We start from the raw sequence: 20328 nt of genomic DNA on the forward strand, positions 1-20328 counted from the left end.
ATACTAGTGTTATTTAATACATCGGTATACTGTTTTATTTTTGTTTTGTTTTTATTAATGCAGTATATGTTTTTCATTTTATAACTTTTTCATGATTGTCACTCCCTTTTTTTCTCTTGTCTTCTGTGTTTTAGTATATTGGGAATGCATCTGTTTGGGTGTAAGTTTACTCTGCGGATGGAGAATGGAGACACTGTGTCGGACAGGAAGAACTTTGACTCACTTCTCTGGGCCATCGTCACTGTATTCCAGGTCAGAAGATTGCAATAAGCAATATATGGATGTTGTATTCTGTTAATAGTTGGAAATACTACTTTGTGCTCAAGTAACACAGATCCTCTTTAACTCTTTCCCCACCAGCATTTTTCTTTTTTAAGTTGCCAGCCACCGCCAGCGCTTCTGATGATTTCACAAAAAATGTATGGCATCCAGTATATTTGGGTGTATGAATATTTGAATATGCAATACACCAAAATAAAGATCATAGCCTCTACTTTTAAACTAATTAAATTTTTTATTTTTTTTATGTTTTATTCTAGCTTAAAGCATTCGTTTTTTTATCAATACTTTAAAATAGGTAGGTTTTATAAAAAATTCATAATTTTGAGCAAAAAGGTGAGAATCACATACTGGATAACACACTGGATAAAATTCAGTATATTTATCAAAGCATAAATCCAGTAAATCGCTTTCCATCAACACCTCCAAAGCTTGCACAGACTATACAACTTCATGGATCAACATTTTATTCTGTAACATTATGTAGTTTTCATTTATATGCTGTCTATTTCTGATGATCAGTATTTCTCATATGCATCTGTTTACATAAGAGATTGCTGGTTTCTCCATAGTGTTCACATGCGTTTATAGTGTAATTATAGCATAATGTGTAATAGTGCACCTTGTGTATAACAGTGAAAACACAAAAAGCCATAAAAACTTGTCAATGGCGGGCAAGCGTTTTCTTTTAAAAGAAGAGATAAGTCATCAATGGCGGGAAAGGAGATAATGAAAGATAAAACACTACACAACTAGTTTTTGAAGCTGCTGTTCCTGAAATCTGCAGTTTTGCTGAGCACCAGATGTCTGTAGGTCACTAAACTGACGGTTGAAATCTTACAGAGACTTGTATTCATAGTCCAGAAATAGCATTTTTAGTCTTCAGAGGCAAGTTTTGATTAAAAACTCACTTGTCAATGTAGGAACAGCAGCATTTTGCAAAAATGCTGAGGCAAGGGATTGTGGGTATTTAGCCTCCCCTAAATGAAGTAACAAATCCTTGGGTGTCAGAGCTAAACAGCCATTTCTGAAGCTGTACGTTTATATATTTATGAATATTTAAATAATTTGGTCTCACATTGTTTGTAAAGTATTTAAGCAAACCTATATTTTTCTTCTGCCGTCTAAACATTATTATATAATTCAGCTAAATGCTCAAATCCTCTTGCGGTCATCTCTGTCTATTAGGCAGCAGCTCAGATTTGCTGTATACTGTATGAATGTATGTGTTTGTGTGTGTGTCAGTCATAATTTTAAGACTGGGATTATTTAAACTTCTACAAGTTGTGTCAGAGTTGAAATTGCTGAGGTCATCGAAACCTGCCCTTTATTACTGCAGACATGATGAGGTCATCAGACCTCTCCCTGCAGTATTGGGTAGTGTGATGAGGTCACCGGTGGTGACACTTGTGCAAATACTGATATGGTGCTGTATTAACTCCAGGCCCTGAGGGAAGCCATCGGAGTCAGGGTTTCTTCGGTCCCGGAAGCCTTTCATTTCCCTAATCTCTATTTCTGTCGGTGTGGGTGGGAGTGTGTGTGTGTGTGTGTGTGTGTGTGTGTGTGTGTGTGTGTGTGTGTGTGTGTGTGTGAACGTTTGTAAGCAGAATATAAACTGCAGACTGAACCTGCTGTTTTTCCTCAGTTCTAAATCAGTCTGCAGGAAGAGAGAGATGGTTCTGTGGTGGATGTCTGTGTGAAATGTGCTGGAGTGAAAACAAACTAGCAGTTGAATTGAAAATGAACCAAAAGAAAGTTTAAATGTATATCTTATATTACTTATTATTACTTAAATCTAATAGGTTTAATTCAGTAATAATAATGTTGATATTGTATTAGGGGAATTAGCATGTATTTTTAAAGAAAATACATTTTATGCTGGACAAACTTGTAATTTGTGTTTCATGAAAAAAAAAAAATAAGAATAATAATATTGGTGACAATGATGATAATAATCATAAAATAGTAATTTTGAATAATATTGATATTTGTTTACATATTGTATTATTGTTTTATTTTTATTATTAGTATTATTATTATTGTTATTATTATTATATCAATATTGATTAAATATTGTAAATCAGGTAAGTAGGACTGCACTGAGAATAATTTGGCATAAAATGTCTACGTCATGCACATTAATTAATGCTCGGTTTTGGTTTTTCATGTTTTTAAATATATAATGTATAAATTAAATATACTGTTGTTTTTGTTACTATAAATACACCATTAATCATTATAGCCAAAATACTGATTCTTTCAAGGAATGCAGTACACATAGAGGTGTTGTTGTAATATATGCAATAAATAACATTTTGATGTTTTTAATAGCATTTAGACGCTTTATTGGTATAATAAACTACAGTATTTACCCACTCATAATGTAAGACAGTAGTTTAAAATGTGATGTTTATGCTAAAAATCACCCATTTGTGCTAAGAGTCGTCCTGTGTCTCTCCAGATTTTGACCCAGGAGGACTGGAATGTTGTTCTGTATAACGGCATGGCCTCCACCTCCCCCTGGGCAGCTCTGTACTTTGTGGCCTTGATGACCTTTGGGAATTATGTCCTCTTCAATTTACTGGTTGCCATCTTAGTAGAGGGCTTTCAAGCTGAGGTAAGATGTCAGATGTTGGACTAGGGGCTACAGTACAATATATGTTTTTTTTTTCTTAAAATGTTTTGCTTGAAAATTGGGTTTGTACTATGTTTATTTAAAATAAATAAATACCAGTTCCTTTGATATTTTGTATCTAATGCAGCTTTGCAAAAATGAAAATTTGATGAAAGTTTACTCTCCCTCAGGCCGTCCAAGATATAAAGGAGTTTGTTTCTTCATCTGAACAGACTTGGAGAAATGTAGCATTACATCATCTGCTCAACAATGGATCCTCTGCAGTGAATGGGTGCCGTCAAAATGAGAGTCCAAATGTTTGATAAAAACATAGCAATAATTCACAAATAATCCATAGCACTCCAGTCCATCAGTTAACATACTGTGAAGTGAAAAACTGCTTACAATAAATAAATCCATCAAGGCTTTTTTAACTTCAATCCTGTAATTCCAAATACATTATGAGTTCTCTGTTCGTTATGTTGCATTTTCCAGTGAAAAAGTGAGTGAATCAGTAGAGAAATATGCCTCGATCAAGCACATTTAGTAAAAAGAAAAGAAAATATCTCTTTGGATTTTGATACGAGAAACAACGGGGGATGGACTTTCACTGGAGGAAGCTTTATTATGGACTTTGGACCTTATTGAAGGTTTTTTTTTTCTTCTTACAAACATGCAGCTTTTACTTTTACTTTTCAAGATGTTAACTGATGGACTGGAATGGTGTGGATTGGTTATGGATTATTGTGATGGTTTTATCAGCTGTTTAGACTCTCATTATGATGGCACCCATTCACTGCAAAGCATCCAATAATGAGCAAGTGATGCTCAATTTCCCCAAATCTGTTCTGATGAAGAAACAAACTCACCGACATCTTGAATGGCCTGAAGGTGAATACATTTTCAGCACATTTTTATTTTTGGTTGAACTAGATTCTCTAAATTCTCTGAAGTCTCTAAATCTTGGGTTCTACTACTGTAACTTGCTGAAACTACTTCCTCTAGTTTGAAACATCTGCTTGAATCCACTGCACAACTGAATTAGATATGGCCATATTGCGTTTAATTGAGTTTCCAAGAGGGGATTTTTCATGTTAAGAGTGAGATGCTATCAGAGGACTAGAATTATTACACTCTAACTCAATTACAGCACAGTAACCATTATGCACACCATGAAAAAAAAGGGTTTCCTTTGAGCGCACATGGAAATTAAGAAACACGCTCTTGTTTCCTTTCGTTATTGGTGTCACATCAAAGAGATTGATTGTGTGGATTGGTGTATGTTTGGTTTGTGTGTGTAATTTTCATGTAGATGAGACTCATCTGCAGTGCACATGCACAGACGCTGAGCTGCAGCTGGTGTGGTGATGTGTTTCATGGGAAAACCCTTTCACTCAAACCTTCTGTTGTTCCTTTTTTCCTCTCCGTCTTTTATCTCTCTCTCTTTTGTCTGCAAGGTACACATATCACACACATACACAATGGACACTTAGTTAAACAATACTCAAATACACATTTACACACACTTGTCTGGTTGTTGCTGCTGGAAATTGCAGATTCTCATTTATTCCTGCTTTTTTGCTCCTTGTTCCATTACTTTTTCAATTTTTTTTAATAGGAGATTTTGGAGTTCAAATGAAAAAATCTCAATGGCTGTTGCTTTTGTGACATAACCCATCTAGGAAGTACACAACCTAGTTTGTTTTGGTATTGAACAGAGAACTTTCACAATAAAATCTGTTCCTGTAGGAATTTTATTTCAGCTGAAATATCCTGTTTCACTCAAATAAAAACCTTATGGACAGTGGCATGCACAGGCGGGGGTGTGGCCCTGGGGGCTTGAGCTGCCCCTTTGAGGCCCTTTCAGTTTGGTCTACCCCGGTCCACGATTTCTGCCGGGGGTAGGGGTGTGCTATATGAAGAGTTTTGATCTTGCTTTTGAAGAAATATCGCTGTATTGTTTTAGAGTGCGCATTCTATCAGCTGCAGTTCTGGCACCGCCAAATCAATATACTGCGACATACATTAACATCAGTGTAAAATCAGCGGTAGAGTTATGCCTTGTCCAAATACCCACAATTTGCTGTCTTTGCACTAGATTACTTGACTACTAATATGACGTATTTCCTGTATTTGGCACAAGTGTTCAAGTGAGGATGAAGACCACAAGAAAAACACGCTCTTGTTTCCTTTCAAGTTTGGTGACACATCAAAGATTGATTGTGTGGATTGGTGTATGTTTGGTCTGTGTGTGTAATTTTCATGTGGATGAAACTCATCTGCAGTGCATATGCACAGAGGCTGAGCTGCAGCTGGTGTGATGATGTGCTTCATAGGAAAACGCTTTTCATTATGTGATGGGACACACTTTAATTTGTGGTGCTTCTAATTGAGTAATAAAAACCAGTTGCAAATGAAGTACAAAATAAATACAGACTTCAAAAAGTCTCACGATTTATTTCCACAACATGATGCATGATGGGATACACTAAGCCTTTATATTTTTAAGATCTGGACAGTATTGCGCACGTACTTCCTGTCGCGAGCATGCACTCTTAAGTGGCCAAGACCGCAAGTGTGGGTATTATTAGGACAAGGCATTACTCTAATGGGACACTGCACTTGCAGTAATTTTTTTGCATCTGGTTTAAAGCCTTACTGGTTATTTAAACGTTTCCTTCGTGTTCTGTTCTGATGTGCGGTTTTTCTGAGCACACTCAAAGCTTGCGCATGAAAACGAAAAAGTCAGTCAAACTGTGCCTGATTACTGAACTAAGTTGTGTTTTGTGCTAATACTGTCAAAACACACAAGGTTTATGTATAAACTCAGTTGGTTATGTGTAAAATAGAAGTAAACAACTGAAAGAAACAGATGTATGTGTGTATATTAGATGAGTGCAGGTCTAATAGGGACAGTAGGCTACATGCTGCCAACTGTAATTAAAGGGATATTTCACCCGAAATTGTTTATTCATTTACATGTTGTCCCAAACCTATATTAATATATTGCTCATGCTGAACACAAAAAAATTACATATTTTGAAGAATCTGGGTAACCAAACAGTTGCCACATTGACTTTGATAGAAGGAAAAATACTATGGAAGTCACTGTGGATCAGGAACTGTTTGGTTTTCCACCTTTTTCAAAGTAGCATTTATGTTTAGCAGAAGACGGAAGCTCATTATGGTTTAAAACAACTTTTGAGTGAGTTCATGAAGGTCTAAAAAAATAAAACACTAACCTATTTACATTTTAGGTTAACTATTCCTTAATGTTAATAAAAAACCAAACACAAAGAGAAAAATACAATCAGTACTCTTGACCGAAAAACTTTAATACAGTTGCTTTAATAGGAATAAATATATATAGTGTTTTATTATTATACTTGTTGATAAAATTTTTTGGGAACAAACCCATTTCAACCCTGCCCCTCCAGAGGTTAGTGCACACCACTGCTTATGGAGGTTAAATCGGTCTGGATGTTATTTCATGTTGATTTTAAATGCATGAAAAGATAAAGTTACTTGCAGCATTTCTTCCTCTTTGCAAACAGTATTGATCTCAAAACAAATAAAATATTAGAATTATCCCTTTACATCATGCATGAATATTCATTGTGAATTTGAAGCATGGAATTTTAAAAGCAACCATGGAATATTTTCTTCATTGAAAGTGGTTTTACTGTAGACTCATTGTTTTTATTAACTTTTATATTTTGTTTTAAGTTTTCATTAAATTTTGAGACACAAGCCAAACAGAACCCATCTAGCCATAAATACATAACCAAATATGCATAAATCAATAAATAAAAATACAAAAACTATATAAATAAATGTATAAATCAGATTTAGTCACTTGCATGAATCACACTATTTCGGAAAAAAAAGAATAAGTAATAAATAATACATGATTTTTATTCATTCCTGCTTTTCTCCCTTTTTCACTTTTTTTAAAGTCACTCTTTATTTTTGACATATTCACAACAGGAGATGTTTGAGTGTAAAATATTGAATCTCAGTGGCCATTGCTTGTGTGGCGTAATCCATCCAGGAATTACACAGCCTGGTTCATTTGGGTGTTAAAGCCCACTTTTCACAATAAATTTAATTTCTAATTTAATTCTAGTGAAATTTCCTTTTTGAATGGGTCAAAATGCTGTGTCCTGTTGATTGTAAATGCATAGGAAAAGGAAGTTGCAATGACTCAAAGGACGAGGACAACTTAAGTTAACTAAGCATGAGATTAGAAGGTAGAGAGTTGCATACCCTTGAAAGAGCAAATGTAATTGTGTTTGTTCTGCATTTATTTATGCTGGCCTTGTGAGGATTGAGTTGATGTGAAAATATGATGATTCATTATTCTGAATTCAAAATTTTAGCCTTTAAATGTCATTTCTGTTTCTTTTTCAGGGTGATGCTTGCAGATCAGACACTGATGATGACATGTCGTCTGACTATGGTGATGAGGACAAACTGAGAGAACTGCTGAACTCAGGTGTGTGTGTGTGTGTGTGTGTGTACGCACAGCTGTTTATACGTGACCCTGTCTGTGAAATCCAGGCTAAAGTCTCAAAATCTAATTATGAGATAACAAGCATCAAAGTTTGATTTCAATCATTAATTTCACTATGATTTCAATCTTTGACATGGCAAATGACAAAATGATCTTTACATTATGAAGGTTTATGTAAAATAGTAAATCACCCCAAAAAAATTGTTTTCACAGACAGAGTCACATGTTTAGTTGTTTTATGCTAATCTCTTGTGGATATTAGGATCCGAGATGAAAATGCAGACATTAATGCCCATCTCAAACGGACACCTGGAACCTCGGGCGTCCATGCCACCTCACAACACACCCATGCAGCTCAACGCCACACCCAGAACTGAGGTGTCACACATCTACAGCCAATCACGGCGCAACAGCAACACCTCCACTGAGCCGCATGACCAGAGATCCCTGGTGAGGAGTGAATGCTGTTACATAAAAACCTACACAAATAGTGTTAGTCTCAAAATATTTGAATTGATGTTTTGATCTATATTCATATTACAATTATCCATTTCCAATCATGTATATTCATCACTAATTTTCAGCATGGAATTTCAAAAGCAAACTTTCATCATCTTATCATACAGATGAGTGTTGACAAATATGATGCAGGGAAACAACTCCATAAATGCAGTAATGTTGTAAAATTCTAAATATTGGTACAAAAAATGCCCCTGTATGAGGTTTTCTCTCATATTTATATCATAAAATAAGCAATATCACAAAATCATCGAGATCAATATCACACATGAGTGCTGTTTGTCCTGATTACCAGGAGTTAAAAGTGTTTTAATAAGAAGTTGATATTGTATTATATTTCAAACACAATATTATCTTTTTTTGCTCAGTTTTGCAGAGAACATATTTCTTTAAAGTCACAGGAGAATTTTTGTGCATCTCTGAGCAACACAGAGGTGTTTAGTTTATGTCTCATTCATAAAGAGAGCCATTTACTTCATTTCTGAATGAGTCAGCTGTTTGAACAAATCGAATGAATAAATGACCCATAAAGACTGCCACCTGCTGGCAGATGTAGTTTCTTATTTAGAGTATCATTAAAAAATAATAATAATACATAAAAATCATTAAAATGATAGTTACCACAAAATATCTTTCTCTCATCATTTACTCAGCCTCATGTCATTTTGAACTGTTGTGTAACATAACAAGGTATTTTGAAGATTGTTTGGTAACAAAGACAAAGACTGTTTGTTTGAAGACTGTTTGAACAGTTAATAGCCTAAATGTTTAAGTGTAATACATTTTATTTTTAATCAAATTAAATATTTATTTCTAAAGCTATGTCAATACTTGATACTTTCTCATTTAACAGATTAATGGCTTTAAATGATATATTTCAGTGTCAAATTTAATTTGCGATTAATTAGAATAATTAATCGACACATCTAAATTGTCATATCTTAGAGGTTATACAGTAAATACTCCACATTGTCCCTCTCATTATTCTATATGTGTCAACTTAATTCTTTTTTTGTGTGTGTAATTTTTTATCAGTTGTTGAATTCTGTGATAATCAGCTACAGTTTGTGTGTGTGTTGTAGTCCAGCCTTTGGGGAAGTCGCCGCTCCAGTTGGAACAGCCTTGGCCATGCCTCCAGTCTAATGAGACGTGCTCAGTCAGGGGAACGTGAATCGTTGCTTTCAGGAGTGGGACAGGACAGCATGGATGACAGCCAATCAGAAGATGGGAAATCCAGCAGGACTGGCAGTCTGGGCGGAGTTTCGTGTCTGGGGTCATTTGATTTTCCAGAGCATCTCCAGGTTCCACGCCCATATTTGGAGTGTAATGGCAGAAGAGATGGAGGATATCCATCCACTCCCAACATAACACGTCCCGATCAACCATCCACACAGTGCACAGATGATGATGAATTTGAGGAGGTGAGGCCTTGTCTTTAATCATTTTTTATTATTGATTATACTATTACAGTATATCAGTCACGTAGATCAGATATTCTTGCCTTTTTTAAATTTTTGCAGATATTATAGAAATACTACAAATATGCTAATGTTTTCTTAAATTAACATGCATTTTTATTCTTTTTTTTCTTTAAACATGTTTTTTTTTATTATTATTATTATTATTATTATGTTTTTGTTTCATTTAGAGTTGGTGTCTGATTGTGAAGAGACTGTTGGAGCCGTATAAACCCCAGTGGTGTAGAGACCATGAGGATTGGTCACTTTACTTATTTTCCCCCCAAAATAAGTGAGTGCCAACACAGCAGACCAACCAAACACACATATAAGCACATAATAAATACTGTGCTTGCACATTTCTATGCTATTCACACTGCTCTTCTTCTCTCATTCTCTGCAGGTTCCGTTTGCGCTGTCAAAAGGTCATCACTCATAAGATGTTTGATCATATTGTGCTGTTTTTCATCTTCCTTAACTGCATCACAATTGCCCTAGAGAGACCTGAGATCCAACCTGACAGCACGGTGAACACAATCACAACTCTCATTCTAGTGCTATCATCAAGAGCTTTTATATTTACTAAATATTTGTAAATTTATAGAGAATTATTAAATCCTATCATTAATATTCTTTTATCATAATAATAAATGATTATGTGGGTTAATATTATAAACTGCTTTCAGAATTGTATGACTTCACCCTTTAGGAAACATTTTAAAGTTGCAAGAAGCATACTGTATAAACCCATAAACAAACTGTCCTAAAAAAAATTATATTAAAATTATAATATCCATTATATCTCAGTCATAAAAATTCTGGGAAAAAAGGGAAATAAATGCAGTAAAAAGTTACTGGGTGACTAGGTAAATATTGTTTTACTGGTCCCCATGTGGTGGATTTGTTGCTATTTTAAATTACATTTTCATATATTTTTTTATTTGTTTTCACAGGAGCGGATGTTTCTTAAAGTGTCTAACTACATCTTCACTGTGATCTTTGTGGCTGAGATGACTGTGAAGGTATGAAAGTACTACAATATTAATTAAAGGCATACATTTTAGTTTGGTTGTTTGAATTTTTTTTATAACTTTTTATAAACTAACTAGTAAAAAAAATGATATGACATACAGATGACATTGATGATGACTGCTATGTTGTTGTTGTTGCAGGTGGTTTCTCTTGGGCTGTACGCTGGTCCAGACTCGTACCTGAAGAGCAGCTGGAATGTTCTAGACGGCCTGCTGGTATTTGTGTCTATTGTGGACATCCTGGTCTCTCTGGCCTCCACTGGTGGGAACAGAATCCTGGGTATCTTACGAGTACTACGACTGCTCAGAACGCTAAGACCCTTGAGGTAAGACTCTCATTGAAGGTGTGTATGAATGAGTAGAGGTACACTAAGTCCTCTGGTGTAGGCAGTTTTAATATTACAATATAAGGTGGAATTCACTCAACTTTTTTCCAAGGAACACAAAAGGAGATGTTTAGCAAAATGTTCACACTGCTCTTTTACAATATAATGCAAGTGAAGTGGGACTAGAGCTGGTGAACTCAAAAAATGCTCAATAAATGTGGTGTATACAGTTTCTGAAACAACAATTTTGGCAACCGAAAGTATTCAGGTGAAAGTGAATTGTCCATTTTGACTGAAACTGCTAAATTGAAAATATTTCAATTTGAATTTGAATCAGTCTTCAGATTGTTGAACCAAGATTGTATTCTGTGCTTTTATTTTATGGTTTCAGGTGATACATGAAAAAAGGTTCATTAAGCATTGTATTTATTAAGACTACAATCCAAAAATCCTACTGAACTTGTGCGTTTTTTGTTTTTGTTTTACTTTTGGAAATGAAACAAAATCTCAGCTTTCAAATTTGGTCAATTTTATAATGAAATATGAAGAATAATTTATGTATGTTTTAATAAATCTGTCATTAAAACTATTTTTATTACATATAACATTTAAATGTTCATGTTTCAGCAACGAATTGTATTACAAATTATATCAGTGATATACAGTGGTGTCAAAAGTATTGGCATTCATTACTCAAGTAGAAGTATAGATACTAGGGTTTAAAAAGACTTTTGTAGAAGTTGAAGTATCAACTCAAGCTTTTTACTCAAGTAAAAGTGTAAAAGTACTGGTTTAAAAAACTACTTAAAGTATAAAAGTAAAAGTAATGTAAGGGAAAAAATGCCATTAAGAACAAAAGCTTGGGCCGTGCCACAGGGGCCTATTGTGCAAATAAAAAAAAATTCTAAAGGCCATAATGACTATAATGTTATATTAAAATGTTCATGTTGAAAAATTTGGGATGCACAATAGGCTACCTCTTTCAGCCGCATATATGCCCATTTAAAATGAACGCATTTTAGTACAATGCAAATACATTAAAGTACTAGAGATATGATGACTAGTTGCCAGTAAGTATTGTTATGGTGCAAAAAGTCAAACTTCAAAGGCATGTCATCAATAACTTTTAATGGAATGTAAATGTACATCCAAGTTTAGCCGCAGGAATCTCGAGGGCAATGGACAAGAACAGTGGTGCAGGCTTAGTAACAATTACACTTCTAAGGTTGTCTATATACAGTAAACATTTTAGTGCTGTCAAAATTAATGATCAATCCAAGTGAGTAATCAAAACTAAAAATGCAGAAAAATAACTCATAATCCTGATACTTTCTTGATTGATAGCTTCTTGTATTCGGTACATACGTCTGCTATGCCCAGTGTGGGAGGGGTAACGAGTTACAAAGTCGGTATAGCCTACTTATCACAACATTGTCAATCAATCAATCATCAATCGTCATCAATCGCAAACGATAATTTATTAAAACGTCTCGCTACCGAACTACCTACAATAGCTTAATTTGCGGAGGAAGAAGAGAAAGTACTCATTTGGTAAATGAGCCAGTGAGAAATAATAACTTTTTTAAGTAAGGTCCAGTGTCTTTTCGATACTTTTATAATGGTACCGGTGCCTAAACGGTGCCTAAACCAATACTTAAAAAAAAAGAACCACAAAAAAAAAAAAAAAAACTATGGATAATATTACAGAACATTACAAATATTTAAAATAAATCCATAACTTTCACCTTGGATGCTCTCATTTTCCAAGATGTGCCTCCCTTAATCTAAGGCTAAAAAACGTCATTTACAATCTGGGTCATTATTTAATACAAAAGCACACATAATGTTTGTACTGTATCTCTGTCACTCACTCTGATATTTAGCTAAGATGAGTGCTGTCTGTCACTGTCTTTAATCAGTTCTGTGAATTACTGTATGGTCATTCTTTATAAAGTAGCTACAATGTCGTTTTTAAAATACAGTACTGTGCAAAAGTCTTATGGAAAATAAAAAAATAGTATTTTCACCCCAAAAAAGGGTTTAAGCCAGTTATTTATATCTTTTGCTGTAGTGTGTCCATAGGAAATATCAGTTTGCCATTAATTTTAATAATAATCTAGTGCGATTTTGAATGCACAAGCAGTTTGACAACTGATATTTTCTACTGACACACTACAGCAAAATATATAAATAGCCGAACACCATTCTTTTAAGTGAAAATACTAACGTGCCTGATTTTGCACAGTAGTGTATGTATAAAGTACGTATGATTAAATTAAGTATATTTAAAAAAGTGTAATTAAAGTATGTGTTCGTTGTGTTAAGGGCTAGATTGTCGCTGGAGGAAACAGCTGTGGTGTGATGAGCTGTGACAAGCGAAAACTTTACAGTAGATGAGAAAGCGACTGCTTCTTCGTGACCTTTTGTAAACCGTATTTATGACAAAAAACTGCACAGATACAGATATTCTAACAATCTATCGATAAACACACACCTTGTGTCCTCTGTCTTTGTTTGAGCTCGTGCTGCTCCGCCGCGGTCTGCGGATTGAAGAGCGCGCTGAAAGACGGGGAGGAGACCGGTCTGATGCCGGTTTCATATGAAATTTAAGCGGACTGACTCTGAGGCGATCGGATACCGGTTCCATACCCAACCCTACTTTTAAGAAATATATTTTTTGATACCCAAAACTATCTATGTCCTTGCTGGAGTGTGATGTGATCTGTGTCATGTGCAGGTGCGATGGATCGCATACAAACCAATAGGGTGTCGGGATGGTATATGTTTATACTTCTCATCCAACCACAATCCAATTCACTCCATCCGGATGGCGCGATTTATCTGGATAGGTTTTTTTTTTTTTTTGAATGATGACAAGCCGGAATGAAAACAAGCCGAAATGAAATAGCAGTAACGAAGCTATTTTTTAAAATGTAAGGAGTAGAAAGTACAGATACTTGCGTGAAAATGTAAGGAGTAGAAGTAAAAAGTCAGCTGAAAAATAATTACTCGAGTAAAGTATAGATACCCCAAATTTCTACTTAAGTACAGTAACGAAGTATTTGTACTTCGTTACTTGACACCTCTGGTGATATAAAATCTGACTTATATAATTTATGTGTAATTTAATTGCTTATACAGTATTTAGAACTCAGTTTTCTTTTTTTAAGTTTTAATTATTAAATCAACTTTATTTAACATTCCAGCTTTTAGCTAAATGAAAGATTTAAGTTTGATTTTGGTTTTGGTGTTTCAGTAAAAATGAATTATGGTGCATCACCATTCTTAAATCAGATATAGACCTAAATTATATGTAATATGCAGAAAATCTTCCTCTTTGCCAAATCTTTAAAATTTCATTTGCACTTCAAACCAAAAGCTGCATCTCACCAGACCTGACTTTGATCTGACTTTTGAAACGTTAATAATGCTGTCCATGGTGCTGAAACCACATTTCATCTCTTGCTATTGTCAGGAAACTGTTCCTTTAGTCACATCTGAACAAAACCTGCAACTCTCAGACAGAGAGATATTCTGCTGAGCAGACTTACTTATTCATTTCAAGGCTAACACTAGAGAACATCTCGTCTCGTCAGCGTGTTGTGCAACACTGAGCCCTTTTATTAACACACGCTTTCTAGTTCAGTGGTTTTGCATTGAGTTCAGATATTGTTGCAACACCAAATATGCATTTCTTTGTGTGTTTGTGTCATCAGGGTCATAAGCAGAGCTCCCGGATTGAAGCTGGTTGTTGAAACATTGATCACATCTCTCAGACCTATTGGAAATATTGTGTTGATCTGTTGCGCTTTCTTCATTGTCTTTGGCATTCTAGGAGTTCAGGTACACACATTTTGCTAGTGTCTAAATTTTTTAAAGAAATTAAGTTCATTTTTATTTAGGAAATAAAATCACTGATCAGAGCTATTGCTTGCTGTTTATTTGTAATAATGTTGTCTAAATGAAAGGTATTTTTCTTTTATTCAGCTCTTTAAAGGGAAGTTTTACCATTGTGAAGGCTTTGACACTAGAAATATCACCAATAAATCTGAGTGCCTGCAGGCTAAATACAAATGGGTCCGTAGGAAGTACAACTTTGATAACCTGGGTCAGGTAGGATGCTCACAATCACTTACACTCACTCATATAGATGTAGACATTATGGGGGAATTCATGGAGGATAAATTATGTCCACCGGGAGCATCTTTTATTTAAAAATCAACCTTCTCATTTGCTCTTTTTATAAACCATCAAGCAATCCATTATATTTTAGATTCAGGTCACACAAGCACAGTTTATCAAGGTGACAGGGTTCTGGTGAAGAGTATTTCTCAATCCTGTTCTCTTGTTTCATATGTAAAATCTGAGCTATTTTTAGTTTAGACCTGCATCTTTAATACCGTCATGTTAACTGGCTTTTATTTTGTTCACAAGTCAGTACATAGTGCTTAGTTATATATAGCTTTTGTTTACACACACACAGACATACAAACACAAATACTTGTGATTTTTTGATGACTTATGATGAAAAAATTGTTACATTAAAAAAAATGCTATTCTTTTGAACTTTCTATTCATCAAACAAATCCTAAAAATAAATGAAAATATGAAATGTTTCTTGAACAGCAAATCAGCATATTAGAATGATTTCTGAAGGATCATGTGACACTGAGGAATGGAGTAATGGCTGGCATCACAGGAATACATTGCATTTTAAAATATAAAAGAGCTTCGAACTGTAATAGTAATTTTATATGTTTTATCTGAGCAAAAAATGTTTACCTCCCCCTTTTCCTCCAGTATTTTACAGATATTTGTATTGTTGGCAGTGATAGAGTAATTCTGTAAAATATTCTCTTGTTCACATGAATCCATTTTATCTCTCTTTTGCAGGCACTGATGTCATTATTCGTCCTGTCATCTAAAGATGGCTGGGTCAGCATCATGTATGATGGCTTAGATGCCGTGGCTGTGGACCAACAGGTGTGTGTGTGTGTGGGGGTGGGGGGGGGCTATATTTTTGGGACATATCAGAACTCAACTCTGTTTAATGACATGGGTATGACACAGGTATTACAAGGAGAGGGTGACTTATGAGGACATAACCCATGTCCACATTTTTCAAAACGCTTTTAAACCATACAGAATTAGTTTTTTTGAGAAAGTAAAAATGCTAAAAGTTTCCTGTGAGGGTTAGGGTTAGGTGTAGGGGTAGTGTAGGGCCATATAATATACAGTTTGTACAGTATAAAAACCACTACGCCTATGAGATTAACCCACTTTTCACAAAAACAAACATTTGTGTGTGTGTGTGTGTGTGGGTGGGTGTGTGTGTGTGTGCATTCTTCAGGTAACTCTACTGAGTGTGGAAACACTTACACCTTACTCTGAATCTATCCATTTTAACTGAAGGTGCCACGAGTGTTGACTGCTTTTTTTCTTCCCTGAAGTTCAAGTGACACAATCACAAAAGGCAGCAGTAGGTTTTTAGGTAAAGCGAGTGTTTGTTTGATTAATTCAGCTCTGAACTGAAGAAAAAAGGGAGAGATAGATAAAAATACAGTGGAGGACACCAGAATGAGCAGCGGAGAGGAGGAGAGACAGAACATTCATCACTTAATTCCACTGAGAGGTCTTATATACTCTCTCTAACACACACATACACAGAAACATTGAGTCCACGGACAGTAACAGACTCAACACAACTGGTGTATATAGTGTCCTTACAGTGGCCCATCTTTTGTTTAGTGACAAATACCATTTGTGTTGCATATACAATAAGACAAGTATAGAGTTTCCATTCCATTCTGCACTTTCTTCCTGTCGCATTCTCTGTCTTTGCTTTCTTACTTATGGGCTCCTTTGTCTCCAACTTCTTTGAATGTAAATTTTTACATTCTGATTATGTACTGTAGGTCACATCACATTAGTGATGCTTGCTTTATCGAGCCAATATTCCAGTTTGTGTGTGTGTGTGTGTGTGTGTGTCTGTGTGTGTCTGTGTGTCTGTGTGTGTGTGTGTACTGTATATATAATGGAATTAAAATGATGGAATTATGTTTAAAATATCGTGGCAAGTAAAATATTTATGTATTTATTTAGAAATATTACTGTGATTTAACAATGATTCATTGAATAGATCAAAGGTAAAAGTAAATTTATTTATAACGTTAAGTTATTCTCAAATAAATGCTCTTCTTTTCAACTTTATGTTCATCCATTTATTATAAAATAAAACTGTTATAATAGACATTAGAATTATTTCTGAAGGATCATGTGACACTGAAGACTGGAGAAATGGTGCAAAAAATGTACAGTAGCTTTGCATTACAGGAATAAACTTTAAAAGAAAATAAATTAAATTAGGTCATTTTAAATTGTAATGTTATTTAAAAATGTTCACTGTTTTTATGATATTTTTGATCAAATAAAAGCTTTTTTTTGTGAGCACAAGAGACTCACTTAAAAACATTAATACATCTTACTGACCACAAATATTTAAACATTTCAGTAGTTTTATTCTTAAAATTTTAATTGGTGTTTAACTAAGACTGCTGCCATATTATTCTGAATATTATTCATTTATTTTACATCCGCACATACTCTAGAATTAACACACTATTAATGCTATTTGAGTGGATTTGAAGAAATATGCTCTTGGAGACAGGAGCAGCATTTAAAAAAAAATTAGAATAACAATGTAAAAAAAAGCCTTAAGACCTGCATTATTCAGTTCTCGGCAAGGTGTTGTATTAGCCCATAATTAGTGAATTAAGATTTAATTAATGTGCAGAAATACTCTAAATTCAGCTAAATAAATTCCAAGAGTGAGTATCCAGCATTTCAACAAACGAATGGTAGGAGAAATGTGTGCAAATTCAGTGTAGCAAATAAAGTTTGTATTCTCAGTATATGTTACTGTGCTCATCACATGGACACATAAATATTTCCTTATGAAAATGACTCCTCTTTAACTGCACAAAGTCACCACTTTAAGACAATGTTTTCTGTTTTCTTTCTTCTCTCTTTGTAGCCCATAAGGAATCATAATCCCTGGATGCTTCTGTACTTCATCTCCTTCCTGCTGATCGTCAGCTTCTTCGTGCTGAACATGTTTGTAGGTGTGGTGGTCGAGAACTTCCACAAGTGTAGACAAGACCAAGAGGAAGAGGAGGCCAGACGGAGAGAGGAGAAGAGACAGAAGCGCATGGAGAAGAAACGCAGGAGTAAGCGTGTGTTTTTTGTACGCGTGCACAGTTTCATAATAAAAAGTATTTTTTTCTATTTTCACTGAAAGCTAAATTCAGAACAAAATGGATTTGGGGCCTTTTTATTAATTTTTTTGGCCACTTTAGTATTCAGAGGAGCAAAGAGCCACAAAATATTTTGTGGCTTGTCACTGTTGGTTAGGATAAAACTGGCTTGGAACAGATTGGTTTTATTGCTTGTAACTTCATTGCATCACACATGGTTAGTACAGTACAGTTTAATTGCTGTCATGTGTATTTAGCTCGAGAAATAGACAATTAATAGTGATTTCCACAGCCACGTTCTTCAAAAGCCCTTTGACTTTGTTTGACTTCAAAACCACATAACCAAAATGTAATTAGACAGGAGGCACACAATTATAAGTTAGAGTAAAACCATTTACTCTTGCCTCAAATCACACTTTAATCCTGTGCTTTGGGTATAATTAACAACAACCTTACTTTAGAACTACTAGTGTCAGGTAATATAGATAGAAAAACATGAGTGGGGGTTAAACAATAGGTAGAATTATATATTTCATAGGGCTAAGTTTTGCAACAAATTTCACGATTCGATTCTATATATGTCTGATTCGATTCAATTATTTTACACTTTACACTCAGTGAAGTTTTCATAATAATTAAGTTAAAATTAGGTTAATATATTTCTACTCCAATTCATTCACTTTCTTTTAAATAGAAACATTTTAATGGTGGCTGACTGTCATAAAAATTTAATGGATTTATTTTAACATAAATGAAACATTGAAAAACAGAAAAAAAATGATAATGAATATGTTCTACAGTGCACATATTTAGAAAAATGCTCCTCTCTGGAGCTAATAAGTTTTGTTAAGTTTTCGGTCACAGAATATGTTTTTGTGACATAGTTTACAAGCTTGAGCTTGACTGAGCAATTATATGAGATAGGATACAGATTTTGGTAAGATGTACTCTTTCTTTTATCATCTCTTCAGACATTCATTCATGTTTATTTCACTCTGAACTGAGGCGCTACAGTGATCTGTCACTCCACATTAAACAGCGCAAAATGGCATTTATTGTTTGAATACTGTAATAAAATAGACATTTTAAATGGGAGACTTTGTTTTATATCAAAAATAACAAAACATTGAAAACAGGCTAGACTAAGAGTTTCTTGGGATTTACGAATCAATATCGATTAAAATCAAGAAATCCATATTTTTTACCCAGCCATAGTAATTCATGTAGTTTACATATTTAAGGGCCTTGTTTATGGGTACAAATATTAAGCTCTTCTGGGACAATAAGCAACTGTCTTAAAAACATATTCATAACACTCGCAAATGCTAAGCATCCCAGAATGCCCCATCAACACACATCTTCCTAGAACCAAGGTGGTGAGTTTTACATAAGTAAGCAATATTCACAGTGCTGTAGTATACATCATATATCATCAGTTTACCCTGGTACTGCCACAGTACTTTTTGTAAGAATACCTGAACTGGAAACTGAATTAGTTAGCTGTCTCAAAACATCACTTGCTATCTCTCTCTCTCTATCTCAAATGCTCACAAAGCTTCTCTCAAAGACACCTTGAGCAGTCGTGAGCCATGATGGATGTTGGGGACGCTTGGCTGGACATTTACAACGTCCCTCAGATGACTCGACTGTTTGCTAACTGTGACCAGACACACACACACACACACACACACACACACACACACACACACACACTGCTATGTTAGCAGTTTAGTAGCCAGACAAAAACTGGGTCAGTGTGCTTGTGTTTGACAGGGACAACAAAGTAGCCTATACATTAAACTAACAACACACATCCTGTCCTTGAGTTATTTTCAACGAAACCTCACAAATATTGTGAATATTAACATGTATTCAATTCAAAGCTGCATCCCAAAACTGACATTTCTGTTGTTCACAGCATCCTTTGATGCAAGATGAGTGTATGTGTGTGTGTATGTGTGTGTGTGTGCCTGAATACACCCTAATGAAGGTGTTCTATTGTTCTCTGTGTGTTTTTGTCTCTCAGAGGCCCTGGAGAGGCCGTACTATGCAGACTACTCTCCAACACGCCTCTATATTCACACACTCTGCACAAGCCATTATCTGGACCTCTTCATCACCATCATCATCGCCATTAATGTGCTCACGATGTCAATGGAGCACTACAGACAACCCAAGGTTTGGTGTATTACCAGAGAGACAACACTTCTGCAGGGGCAATGATACTATTATTAAGTTAACAAAAAAAAAGTTTGAAAAAAATATATCAGAATTTTAGCATTGCATTATTATTTTTTGAACAAAAAATGGCTGAAATAGACACTATACTATCTTTT

The 20328-nt window shown here is 34.8% G+C and overlaps 1 protein-coding gene across 1 annotated transcript in view; it reads left to right on the forward strand.

The window, feature by feature from the left end:
- cacna1hb (calcium channel, voltage-dependent, T type, alpha 1H subunit b) overlaps positions 1-20328 on the forward strand; it is a 51662-nt gene that overhangs the window by 24213 nt on the left and 7121 nt on the right. The window contains exons 11-24 of the mRNA XM_052546436.1: positions 135-252; positions 2741-2896; positions 7304-7388; positions 7669-7856; positions 9008-9346; positions 9574-9674; positions 9786-9909; positions 10336-10404; positions 10555-10739; positions 14456-14582; positions 14727-14852; positions 15633-15722; positions 17773-17965; positions 20019-20170. Coding sequence (XP_052402396.1) covers positions 135-252; positions 2741-2896; positions 7304-7388; positions 7669-7856; positions 9008-9346; positions 9574-9674; positions 9786-9909; positions 10336-10404; positions 10555-10739; positions 14456-14582; positions 14727-14852; positions 15633-15722; positions 17773-17965; positions 20019-20170 — 2053 coding nt within the window. The remainder of the gene's footprint in view (positions 1-134; positions 253-2740; positions 2897-7303; positions 7389-7668; positions 7857-9007; positions 9347-9573; positions 9675-9785; positions 9910-10335; positions 10405-10554; positions 10740-14455; positions 14583-14726; positions 14853-15632; positions 15723-17772; positions 17966-20018; positions 20171-20328) is intronic.

The sequence above is a fragment of the Carassius gibelio genome, chromosome B1, assembly GCF_023724105.1.
Source record: "Carassius gibelio isolate Cgi1373 ecotype wild population from Czech Republic chromosome B1, carGib1.2-hapl.c, whole genome shotgun sequence".
Lineage (NCBI taxonomy): Eukaryota > Metazoa > Chordata > Actinopteri > Cypriniformes > Cyprinidae > Carassius > Carassius gibelio.